At 37.3% G+C, this 13914-nt stretch overlaps 1 protein-coding gene across 3 annotated transcripts in view; it reads right to left on the bottom strand.

Annotated features, from left to right (window-relative positions):
- Nucleotides 1-13572, bottom strand: part of LOC121732851 (RNA pseudouridylate synthase domain-containing protein 2-like) — a 396327-nt gene extending 382755 nt beyond the window's left edge. For 2 of the 3 annotated variants that reach the window (XM_042122857.1, XM_042122852.1), the window contains exon 1: nt 13270-13572. In XM_042122857.1, coding sequence (XP_041978791.1) covers nt 13270-13533 — 264 coding nt within the window. In that variant the 5' untranslated portion in view covers nt 13534-13572. The remainder of the gene's footprint in view (nt 1-13269) is intronic. The other variant, XM_042122843.1, reaches the window with a different exon arrangement.
- Between the last annotated feature and the right edge of the window lie 342 nt (nt 13573-13914).

Genomic DNA, 13914 nt, shown 5'->3' with positions numbered 1-13914 from the left:
CAAGCTGGAAGTTAGCAATGAAACCGTGCATTTTGACGTTATAAAAACTGTCCTCGATTTAGCAGTTTAGGAATAGGGCTTTGTGTTTTTTCCTACTAAATAGAGGCTACATACTTGCCAATTGCTAATATACTTAGGGCCTGTTTCACCACTTTCTGATAAAGTGCCTAATAGGCTATTCACAACTTTTTTGACAGATTCTCCATACTTGATCTGTCAAGTTAATTGGTGGATAGCCTTATCAGGAAGTGGTGAAACAGGCCCTAATGGTAGCGTGTATGTCTGATAGTCTGTTACCTCTTTACATCTTATTAGCTAGAGGAATAGAGCAATTTTAGCGATTTAGCAGCACCAGTAGCCTTAACACGGCCACCAGTAGAAATTCGAATATATCTCCACAGTTTGTCCATACTTTCACATTACTACTGGTGGCCGTGCTAGGGCTACTAGTGTATTTAAAACAATTTCAGTCGAGAGAATATTCTAACAATACGATGACGTTGCGGCGACAACGATTACAATTGATTGATTACACTATCCCCCAGTCTCACTAGATTTCCCGGGATTTAGCTCAACAGTTTCACAGCTAAAACTAGTCTGGTTTATTTTGGAAATCCTTATCACAATTGCACATATAGGATGTCTAATGTTATTAACATGATTAGTGCCTTATTGAAGCGATATCTGAGTTTTTAGTAAGACAGGTAAAAAAAATTACCACGTTTTCGCGCTCTCGTGAACATTTTTTTTCAGCGCCGGAATAGAACCCAAGGCCTACAAAGCCAAGATCTAATCACGTTTTTAACGAAAATAGTGATAATACTTATACCTAACCTTTGAATCGTCAGTGCTTTATATGGAAGCTTCTTTGGGGTATACTAAACATCCCCTATCTTAATCTGACAGATCCGACATTTCAATATTAAAAAAAAAAAAATTACCCACCACCTGAGAAATCTGATTTCTATACCATGATAACTAGACACATATCGGAAGCCTATGCAAGCTTAATCTGACACGCTCGAGCTACTCCCAAAATCCCCTCTTCCCCTCCCCAACTATAAAGAGTTCAATGTGAAAGTGCAGCGCTGAAAGAGTACCTATATATTTTTTTTAATTTTGTGGGGAAAAATTCCTGACGCTGCACTGGGCGCTTGCAAATACAAATCGCAAAAAAATGCTCTTTCAACGCTGCTACTTTCAGAGTGAACTCTGCACTGACACAGACACATCCTAAAGTATACTCACTATGTTTTGTTTACCCTTATATTTACTAGAACATGAAACTGAAAGAAGCCCGCATAACACCTGACACCAATTACAGTCCCGTGCGTCTGCGAAATTATTTCTAGGAACAGAAAATGATGTGGGTACGGAAAATATACTGTATCATGTAGGGTTCATAATACGGTGTGATTGTTAATATCAACTAGTTGGAACCCGCAACTCCATTGATCCAAAATGAGTTTATAGCGCGGGAGCCGTACATATTTTCGAAATAAAAAGTATCCTTTCCCGGGACTCAAAATATCTCCAGACCCAGCAAAATCAGTTCAGCGGTTTGGGCGTGGTGAGGTAACAGACAGACAGACACACTTTCACATTTATAATATTAGTTAGTACCTATGGATACGTGGGATTATATAATTTGTTTTTATACATACAAGGTTGGAAGTAATACTTTTTACTTAATTGTGATTCTGTTTGTTGTTCACTAGTGTAAAAGTAGGTACAATTGAAAGTAATTTTAGGAAAGTGCGGGATTAAAACAGTTCTTTTAATTTTATTTCTTAAAACTACTAACTGAGCGAAGCTACGTAAATTAAATTACCATCACTCTTGTTTTCGACTAGCGCCGTTATTTCAATAAATTTGAAAGTATGTTTCAGATAGAGAATGCTTTCTATCAGAAACCTTTACTTCAACCTAACCCTAAATCAACATCATTATATATTTTAACTATTTTGTCGATGTACTGAAGTTCAACGCTAAAACAGTACCACACATAATGGTGTACACAAATGAGACGTCTTGCTAACAAGGAGTCGTAAACGAAAACATTTTTGATACACGTATGTAGGTGGGTCCCTGCATGCAATGCTATCGTTAAAACTTACGAGCCGCTTGTTAGCTGTAAAGGCACAAAAGCGTTTCGCTCTGACGTCATCTCCGGCCACCACTTGTATTCACGAAAGGGCATCGTAAAGTCATCGTTTCTTAAAACTTCCGAATTCCTGCCAAACGACCTAATTAACAACTAACGAATTCTTCGCTTCTCGAGACAAATTCCTGGAGATAATAGATAATATTGGACGCATTAATTATTTAAAACTTCCTAAGAAACGGTAATTTACAGGGAAAGTTTGAGGGGTTTTTGAAAATTGCTATCATTATTAAATGCCGACAATGGGGGTCGCGGGATCGCCATACTTCGGAACTTAAATTGGCAACATCAAAACCGATACTTTTGTCACCCGACGTTGATGGAGCTCGAAAGTTGGGAAGTTGTCAGAATGAGCGAATTGCTAGTCTCGGAGTTTGCTTTGAATTTGATGTTCCGACATGTTGATTTGCATATGGAAAGTGAATTAGCGGTCTCCGGGCTGGGCGGGGAATCGCATATGAGGCTCCGAGATATTATGTAGCATCTGTATTATGATGAACATTCAATATATTCGTATTGGGTATAGAGCAACTATGTATTTTCGAGGAAATGTTATTTCCCGGTAAGATTTAAGAAATGCCCAAGTCAAGATAATTTAAGTACAACCCTATTGTGAAGGCGAACTTATAGCTAACAATTTTATTTGCATAGATCATTAGAGTCACGTGTCTTTGATCTCAAAATACTAGGTAATTAAAATGTTATCTCATAGACCACTAAAAGGTTAAAGGCATTGAAAGACTCTGCATCAGCTCTATCCGCTATCGGTGGTATCACGGGGAGTGCTCTGAGGAATTGTTCGGAATCATACCACTTGCAACTTTTCGCTATCGTCCCACGCGAAAAATATACCATCCTCATCACCTTGATGAGTGGCAGTCTTCCACCGTGCGTTTCTCGCGTAACTTTCTGCCGCACACTGTAAAACTCTGGAACGAACTGTCACCAGCAGTATTTCCGGACCTATACGACCTGCAAACCTTCAAGAAGAGAGCGTATTCCCTCTTAAAAGGCCGGCAACGCACCTGCAGCTCTTCCTACACCTAAATAGTACCTAGATTGAACATAACACAAACGGCAGACACAATATATCCCAGCCAAGTCAAAACCCAATGCCTCGCTGTCATAAATCTACAAACACTATCCGTATGGAAAAACCCGAGTTTTCCCATCGCTCCGGGGATTCCGCATTAATATTAACCGGGTTACCTCTAGCCCCCAGTTCGGTTAAAATTATTTTTGGAAAAATCCCACTCCATTATCCGCGAACCCCAAGCTCTGGGGGTTTCTGGGTGGATGCTGGGGTGGGGGCTGCATATTTGATGGAGCGGCCGACCGGACCTTATTAACCCGGATCAATTGTTTAAATATTCATCCGGTGACACTTCTTGGGGATTTATTAAGATCTTATTTATGGAATATGCGAAGATGGATTAGGAAAGGCCTTTTCCTTATGGAAAACTTACCTAGTCGTATAAAAAGTAAGTAATGTCCGTAACTTATCATAGATTTTATCAAATCCCAAACATTTGATAAATAATTTATGTAATATTTCCAAAAATCTTCAGTTTTCGTATAATATTAACAGTCTATATCAGAGTCTGAACAAATGTGTCAAATTTCTAAAGTGTATATTATGTATACAGTACATGTATGTTTTTATCTTTGTATTCGCATATCTCCAGAACTACAAGTCCGATTTAAGTAATTATTTTTATTGTACTAGGTATTGTTTAACTTAGGGAATGCTGCAAGTTTAATCAAAATCGGTTCAGTGGTTTTTGAGATAGGGCATTTTAATTCTCAATTAACTACAATTTAGAAATCGGTTTTATCTTTTTAAAATACTATTTTTATTATTTTTTTTACATTAGCTTAGCTATGAAAACTAGCGAATACATTATGACTAAGCGCTCTTGTTGACGGCGAGGCGATACGTTTAAGGTACAATTCCGTGCAACGCGAATCGCGATTGATCGCGGCCGCGCGCGGCCTACGACTGTCGTCAGCCGCTCGCGACAATAGTCAGTGTATGAAAATGTATGGCACCGCTTCCGAGGCCCGCGACAGACGCGCGCGACCGACGACTATCGTAGACCGCGCGCGGCCGCGATCGATCGCGATGCACGGTTTCTCCGCGTAGCACCGCTACGAAAATCGTAGCGCACAAACTCGAACATAATATTTCAAAGATCAAGGACATTATAAAAACACATAGCACAATTTATCATAATATTTATACTTAGTTTTGCCAGAGTGAGCCCATTGATTAGCCTACAATATATCATTATTAATAAACAATGATTCAATAAGAAATTAATTAATATCTCATAGAACCTTCCTAGAGGTAGCTTGTTTCTTATTGATTGTACTATGTGTAATATTTCGCTTTGTTCCATAAGGCATATCTAACGAATGACATCAATTAAGGATTATGCGTTTATTCTAATAAAATAAATGTTGTTAAAAATCATTCCTACCTTAAGGTACTTATAACGGATTCATGTACGTATACTTTCATAGTATTTAGTAGAAAAAAACTCGTTTTATATAGACCAGACGTCCCGCGCCGACTCGTACTTAATTTATTCATTAACCAACCTTATCAGTGGGTTAAATTATAATTCGAGTTTAGCGGCGGGTATATTACCACAGAGCTCAGCCCTAAGCCAGTTACAGCTAATTCCCATGGGAACCGTACATCGTATCACCGATGTCCTGAGTCCACCATAAAGTTAATACACAAGGCCTGAGCAAACGAGATGTCACTATCAGTAACACTGCGTGGTAAGAAGAGACGTGTGATACATGACAGCAGAACCAATATTTTCATCTGTTTGACGTCCAGTCGGCACGTTGACAGTTTAATCTCTTAGAAAGATGCGTGCTAAGTACTAAAATACGGTTTTGCTCCAAATCGAGCAAAAACCATCGTGTGGGCCGCAAAACTGATAGCTCGAAGGCTCGCTTCAAGCCGGCCTCGATGGAATTAAATATGTCAAATATGTCATTTCCTTTGATTCGGAGTAAAACTATTGACCTGGATCCCAGAAGGATAACTTAGTCTCTGATGGATGAAACCATAGGTTATTAGTAGTGCGTCGTGTACTTAGAATACCTGCGAATTTGTGTAGCTCTAAGTGTGACACCTGGTCAGGTATCAGGAACCAAAGTGGACTAAAAATGAGTCTTACTTTACTTATTTTCAAATGGCTAATATTTATATATAATTTGTAGATGTCGTGTCGTCCTGTTGTGTCGTCTTTCTTCTGTGTATATTTCATATAAAAATTTGTGTGTGCAATAAACAGTTAAATAAATAAAAAAATATTGTTCTGAACTAGTATCATGTAGTGTAAGACACTTTTCAATGACCAAAACTATTGTCAGACGTTTTAAAAGTAACTTCGTTGCTATTTTTTTTTCATAGGCATTATTTTTATTTTATAAATTAATATAACACCTTAGAAAACAATACGATATTGCAAGAATTTATTTCCTACTAGCTGTTGCCCGCGTCTTTGTCCGTGTCAGCATACCTATATTAGCCATTTGAAAATAAGTAAAGTAAAACTCATTTTTTGTCCACTTTGGTTCCTGGTACCTGACCATGTGTCACACTTAGAGCTACACAAATTCGCAGGTATTCTAAGTACACGAGGCACTACTATACTCCACTCGAGCTAACTTGTCGCTAGCGGTCATTAACTCCCTGTCAAAAACTTGTCATTTTCCATATAAACCGCGATTGACAATGAAGTGTCAGATATTGTTTATCGTGGTTTTATATGGAAAATGACAAGTTTTTGACAGGGAGTCAATGACCGCTAGCGACAAGTTAGCCCGAGTGGAGTATAATAACCTATGGTTTCATCCATCAGAGAGTAAGTTATGTCTTATCCTTCTGGGATCCAGGTCTATATCGAGCAAAACCGTATGTGAGTACATAGCATAATAAACAATTTTTTACACAAAGACGTAAATCAATTTCGGTTTCGTTTGACAGCTCGAGATTGTTGCTCTATTCCGCTAGGTATATTAACTTTATGGAGTCCACCAGACTAAATGAGCAATCATTTCTTCCAGTTGTAGATAGATTTTATAGATTTCGGAATGCAGATTTGACCAGGTAGGTACAGAGGAATTATCAAAATTTGTTTACGCTCAAAATAAGCCACAATACCAATTTTTTACAAGCCGACAGATCCAAAACTCCTTCAACTTTAAGCTAATTATAAATCAAAAGCGGAAAACTGAATATTATGTCGACGATTGTTAAAAGTTTCAAAATAAAACGGTTCTGTCAATTTCGTCCCAACTACACCAAGCACAACAACTAAATTAAAATTAAGAAAACTTCGGAAAAACAATTTCAACTTGAGCAATATTGAGTTTCTGAACTTTTATGGGGCATTAGATGGGTGAGGTCATGAGGTGTCACATAGCTTTATGGAAGTTAAGGTTACGCGTTATGGTTCAAGCAACCATAATATGATATTATGTAGCTACGGGCAAAAAAATTCTACCCCAGATTAGGTGTTAATACCGCATTTTGGGGTACAAGGCGCGCTATCCAACTTACAAGCATTATACCTGCTAGTTAACTTGCGGCTTCCCACAAGTACCTAGCAAAACTTTCACATGCTCTCTAAAATTACATTCTTTACTTATCTATAACATCAATCTTAAATTACTTAGCGGTCTTAATTGACCCTAACGTTATTACTACGCTTACATGATATTTGGTATATTCTTATAGTTCCCAACTACTCTCATCTATATATACATTTTATTCTCTAACTAGCTGTCCCGGTGAACTTCGTGTCACTTTAAAGCCTTCCCTGGACTTCTACGAATATTTTAAGACTAAAATTAGCCCAATCCGTTCAGCCGTTTTCGAGTTTCAGCGTTACTAACACAATTGAAAATCCATTTTTATATATATAGATTCTATATACTAGTACATAATTAATGGCGGGCAAATTAAAGCATTTCCCGTGACGGTGACGACACTCAGCTCTCACGTCGTGCCAGTTACTGTAAATGTGTCGCCACGAGATTCCCACGTAATTTGTTCATACCCCAGTCAATTTGGACCAAAATACCCCTGTAAGGTTGCATAATCTCTAAAAAAAATCGGTAATATTCCTTTGACCTTGAATAAAAAATTTAGCACACAGGGAATTTATGGGGAACTTTCATAACTTTTATTCGTAATCATATTCTTAACAACATTACTGATTTTATTCGTAACTAGCTGTCCCGGTGAACTTTATGTCACTTAAAAACCTTCCCTGGACTACCACGAATATTCGCACCAATGTTGTAAATTATATGTTTAATATTAATAAAAGGAGTAAGCGTCTACGTAATCTTAACATTATCGAATACCAAATAGGTATGCAGTGTTATAACTTATAAGAAGACTTACCAATAATTATGTATGAGATTGGACATCTCACAGAATCTTACTTTGCTTATCATGAAGAAGAAAACTTCATTGTCGAAACAAGCGAACGCAATATGACTAAAGGATAGGTTACTCGCATAAAAGCAGCTCGACTCGCCTCCTTGGGTCCGACTATGCACGCTGCTGACAGTAATAAATAGCGGCTAAAAATGTATGGGATCTGATCTAATGAATCGCTGAGTGACATGCCACTTGTATGCTGTTGTGTCAAATTCCATAAATGTTTGATTCGCTGTCGATTACCCATTGCTATTTGACTAGGTACTATAGTATAACGCATTATACAATATCTATGCCAAAATTTTAGAAAACTAGTTCCTTAATTTAATGCCCATATAAACTAACAATCATCATAATGAGATGAAAGCCAGTTTCAAATTGTTTAAAATCAAATAGCAATGCACTAGGAATTCTTCATAACGAGCGTCTACAGTCAATTTGTCGAACATTCAAATTTTACTACCGACGTTATCGCCAGAAGACGGCAGACCTGACATTTTCTGCGAAATTGCCATTCACACTCCGCTTGCCGTCTGATTTCACCAGTAGCTATCGTTAATTCGAAGTGTGGAATAGATTTTGTAATTCAATAGCTTAGACTTAATCTTTTATGGAATTGGACAGCTATATAATTTAATGTTATATACCTATAATGCCGGCACTCGACATATGGCGGCTCTCAACATATGGCGGCTCTCGACATAGGCGAACGCGTTGGCCGACGCGTTGGCAGACGCGTTGGCCCAATGTGTAGAATGGGCATTCGCGCGTTGGCCGTAGGTATTTAGACGTTGGCCGACGCGTTTGCGAGCATGCCGCGCGGGTCGGAAATGTCGGCAAAGATCAAAGGACATTTGTCGCAAGCTTCGCGCTCCATCCACACATAGGCCGCGCGATCAGTTCGCCCGGAGTTATAGTTATGATAATTATAATAATATGTAATAATTTTTATATGTAATAATTAAATAAATAATAAGTAGGTAATAAAATAATTACTTCTATTATTTTAATATTATAAAATATTATTTAAAAGTGAGTTTATTTTTTTGTTTGTTACGTTTTCTCGCCTTTTATTTATTTATTTCGAGAATAACCTTTAAAAACTTTTTCTTGTCCACATTTACAAAGTAATTATACTCGTATGCTGAGAATAAATATACAGCTACAGCTGTTAGCGACTCAACATCAATTTTGAATCCGTCCGCACATTGGCGCGATCCAAAGCATACTGAGCGACCTTCCTATGTGTGGATTACTCACAAACGCCGTTGCAAGCGCACGCGCCAACGCGTCTCCGAACGCGTTGGCCAACGCGTTCGCCTATATGGGGAGGCGGCCTATGTTAGACATAGGAAACGCGGGCCTTTCCACATGCCGTTTTTTTTGCGCACTGACAACGCGTTACGCGCGTTTCTGATGCGCTCATCTTCTGCTGACAGCACGTTTTCATCGCGTTTTAGCAGATATAAAGTTTACTACGTGTCGGCTTCCTTGCGTTTGCTGAGCGTTCAACTTGCGTTTGTATCGATACAAACGAGCGTAAAATACGTCGTGTTGAAGGGCCCTTTGGCTGGATTTCTATGCGTCCACCCGAACGCAAGATCTGCCGGATACACCTCGAGATTACAAGCAAATGTGTGTTCTGTGGAACGATTTATTTAAATTTTGTCAATTGCTACTGAAGTGGGGCCGCCAAACCGCGCGTTCGGGCGGACACATATAAATCGAGCCTGATCATGCCGAACTTATAACAACTTATACACTTATAGTCAAGTAGTCGTATTGGCAAGTATGCCAATATGACTACTTGACTGTAAGTGTCTAAAGTGTCCTTGATAAAAGTGTAAATTTTGATAAAAGTGTTGTCATTACACACCTGAGAACGGCCTTGGACGAGAGTGCGAGCAGGCCTTCTAAAACCCTATTTCCATTTCACCAGTAATCGAATTATGTTAAAATGTGAATATTTCTAAAATACTTTACATACGTATGGCTTGAACGTGTGGAATATTCTTTCACAGCATACTTAACATTAATTAACAAGAAGTTACAAGTTCGTATTCAAATTATAGCAAACTTTTGGAAAATTTTTGAGCTCGCAAACGAAGTTTCAGCAACAAAAACAATGTACGCACAACACGAGGGCACAACTGGCACAAAGTAAGCTAAAGTGGCACTCACTTACAGCCAAATTACACTTTTGAAGCCAGCGCACTGTGCCAACTTTAATTAGACCTTGCTTTTTTCATTTTCAACCCTGTATTATCTTCGCCCGCAGCTCCGCTCGTAATAAACCATCGTACGAGAAGACCATTTCAGGATAAAAACTAGGATGTTATTCTGGAGCTTAAAATTTGACATACTAAATTCCTTGATAGTTGCAATGGCTATCATTTATTTTCTGGACTTGTTTCACTATTAATTAAGAAGGCATTCACAGATTAGTGGTATAGTATGTTTATTTGAGTAGACCGTATAGATAATATAACGTATTTTTGCTTAATCTCACGTGATATTTGGTAGGCGTGGAGATGGCGAAAGTCGTGGCGAATCTTGCATTATCTTACCAGATGGGGTCCAAAATCGTAGAAAACTCCACACGCAAACGACCCTTACGCCACGCCCATGTTACGACTTACGATACCAGCCGTATTTATAGATATTTTGACCAGATCTTCCCCACAAATATATTTTTAAACCAGGTTTTTTTCTACAAAATATTTTGACCAGGTCTTCAATCTTACTGCCCATGCTGATGATGGAGTTTCTCGGAGAAATGCAGGAGTTCTACACGGTCCGGTGAGTGCAGCCCGCTGTGGACCGCCCGCGTTCAGCTAATGGACTGCTGTGGGTACTTTATTTTACTTTCGTATTTATATTATACTAGTAAGGTCGCTAACCTTGGTCATCAAGAACAGAAGTTTTTTTAAAGGATAATAATCATTTCCATTAATTATGCTACCACTGCAACTTCTGTATCGCCAGGATCAAAGTGGTCAAACAAAGGTAAATTTGTCTTGGTGTCTACGACATGGCACATGAATCAGATGAAAGGTAGGAGGGATAAGAGAAACAGAAGAATAAGAAGAGCCATAATAATTCAAAGCCGCTTTGGATGGATCATGGATTAATTGTTATTACTTATTAGTTTATTTAAATATTATCATAGTGAATGCCATTATAAATAGTGCATACCATTTATGACACTAAACTGCTAAAACTGCTTGGCAAGTGTTAGCACTTGCCAAGCGCAGTCATAGTCTGAAATTTTCAAAGGATCACGGAAAAGTAGAATTGTTAAGAAGCAAGTGACCGTCTATTTTACGCCAAAAACAGACAATATTACATTTCCACCAATTTGGAGCGGGTCTCGATTTTTTCTGTTCGTATTTAAAATCTATTAACGAGTAAATTAAAGCGATACTTAAAATCCGACGAGACATGATCGAGGGTCACTCATTCTCGTTTCGACCGTTAAATTGCGATCGAACCCTTGTTTGATTATTTCGGCCCTCGGCGACCTTCGCAGGCTCTTTGGGTCGAGTACATTTTAATTTTAAGAGTAAAATGCTTTTTAAATATTTTAAGACTTTGTGCACCTGTTTATTCGGCAAATCGCAAAAAATCGCTTCAACGAATGAATTTTCGTTGGGTGAATCTAAACTGTTAACTAATCAACAACGCTCTTAAAACGCACGTGTAGGTATTGTCTAAGCTCCAGCTATCCCCCACCTGCGGCCCGCGGGCCGCTAAACCATTTTGAATTTTGATCCCCACCGGCAAAACAGTGCAAAGTGGTGGTAAAGTCGTGAACATTTTGCCACATTCGGTTCGCAAATTGTAAACAACGTTCTTATTTTACAAACTTGCCCTACCTACTATACCTACTTACCCTAGAAAAATTTTGATTGCCAAGACTTTAGGTGGGTTGCACCAGAAGCGTGGTTAAAGTTAAAGTTATGGTTATAGTTAAGGCTAATTTAACTTTAATCTTAACTTTGACCACAGAATTTGACAGAAGACGTTGCTGGTCCGACAAGGCTTTAAATGATCGTGGGCGGAGGCGCTGCTGGTAAAGGAGAAAATGGCGTTTTTGTATGATGACAGCGTTAGTTCCTTTTTTCGCCACGTTCATTAAAGCCTTGTCGAGCTCTATGGTTATGGATATAATATAGGTATAGCGTCCATTTTTGACTTAAACCAAAGATTTGACATTTTTTACTGTAGTTAAAGTTATACCTAGTAAAAGTTACAGTTATAGTTAAAGTAAGTTGGTGCAACCCACCTTAAGTCTTAGGTTGAGTTGCACCAGAGGCGTGGTTAAAGTTAAAGTTATGGTTATAGTTAAATATGGTGTCCTTTAGCTTTAACTTTAACCTTAACTTTTACCGGAGAAATATCACAGATGTCTGTTGCGTTTATTTTTTTATTGAAGCTACAGGTAACGGCATTGAGGGTATAAGAAATTTAATTATCCGTAATAATCGACAGGAAAAATATAACAGTAAAACATAGTAAATTTTCAGATAATAATATAAGTACGTATAGTGCGTCAAGGAAGAGTTAATTTAAAAAAATTCCCGCTTGTCATGACTTTCTTGACAGACTTATATGAGCGGAGGTTAAATATTAACTTACTTACTTTAACCAAAGATATTTTGACATTTTGCACTGTAGTTATAGTTAAAGTTACAGTTATAGTTAAAGTTAGTTGGTGCAACCCAACCTTAGTAATCCTTAAAACGGATTACACCTTTAAAAACTAACAGACTGAAAGGAAGTTAAATAATTTTAATTATTAGCAAACATATTTTAAGTTAGTTTATTCTAGAATAATATTATCATAAGGAACTTTAGAAAATACAAGTTATTTTCATAAAGTTCTCGGGAAATCTAAGATTTTGCTATTTTTTTCATTCTGGATTTGAAATTTTTAAATTAATATTTAATACTTTTAAAAAAATAATCAGTGTGACGTGCTCGGTTTTGAAGCCGCGCGCGCTACCCAAAAATGCCGCGCGGAGGCTTACTTTCAGCGTTAAATTAGAATTATAAATAATAGAGATAGAATTCCGGGAGTTGGGAGTTTTCGTATGGAAATTTCCTCCTCTTTAAGAATCTTTTTTTTAAACTTCTTCAATGTTAATAATTTCGGAGTTTTTAACTAAAAACGTAATACCTTTTTTTGGCAACCTAATTTGCTTATAACTTTTGCAATTTTTTGTGTGCTAATACACGCTTCCGATACATTTTTCTAGACGTCTTTCCGAATCTAATGAGCTATCGCACGTATTTTTATGACCCTTATCTCTATATTTCGCCATTCTCAACTTATCGCTTAGACTACGCCCTCTATTGATAAACTATTACAACAATTAGACAGTGCCATCTATACATTTTTAAACACACTTTGTTAGGAAATAAAAAAGCGCCATCTATTCGTGTCATTATAAAACACTTTCTAATTTGACGCACAAAGTAATTTTGCTACAGTGTAATAGATGTCGCTGTAAAGCACATTTAAAAATAATAATATGTATTATGCTGACGGATAAAAAACATTGAAATTATCTGTTACTTTCTCATTAACAACTAATTAATAATAAGTAGTTTTTATTCCAGTAAAAAAAATTACCTGTATTTCAGCATCGGAAAATGTTGCCTCCCAGAAGTCCTCGATGTTCTCTGGAAAGTCACATTCCCGCTCTGGATCCGGACTCAAGCAGGCTTCCCGCTTCTTAAACACAAGCACCATACCACCATACTCTTCCTCTGGTCTCCAAGCACCGCACATGGTAGCCACAGTTCTAGTTTTCACTTCACCGCTCATATCCACTTTCATCTTTTTCACGGGACTATGCTCTAGTATAGAATCACTCTTAGTTTTAGCACTCTCCATGTTAAAAATGCGATTCTTGCTCAGTAAACACAACCTAGCTTTGATGTTAGATTTAAAACTAAACATACATTTCTTTATGAAATTATTCATCAATATTCTATAAATAAATATGGTAGTAGTGAAAATCTTATTTGTTTTATTATGCTTTATAATATACTACATAAATTACACTTATAGCAATTTAATAATGAATTTGATAATAGATGATAAACTAAAACTGTTTATTTAAGTATAAATAGCAAGGGCTATGATTATTTATGACAGGAATTAATACTTCAACAAAATTGTTTGATAAAGCACTGTCACCAAATACTTTATTAGGTCAAAAATAAGTTAGTAAAATATACTATTTATGATAGATATTTAAGTAAATAAACAAAA

Source organism: Aricia agestis, chromosome 1, assembly GCF_905147365.1.
Source record: "Aricia agestis chromosome 1, ilAriAges1.1, whole genome shotgun sequence".
NCBI classification, from domain to species: Eukaryota; Metazoa; Arthropoda; class Insecta; order Lepidoptera; family Lycaenidae; genus Aricia; species Aricia agestis.
Note: the sequence above shows the minus strand (reverse complement) of the source record. Positions and strands in the feature narration are given on the sequence as shown.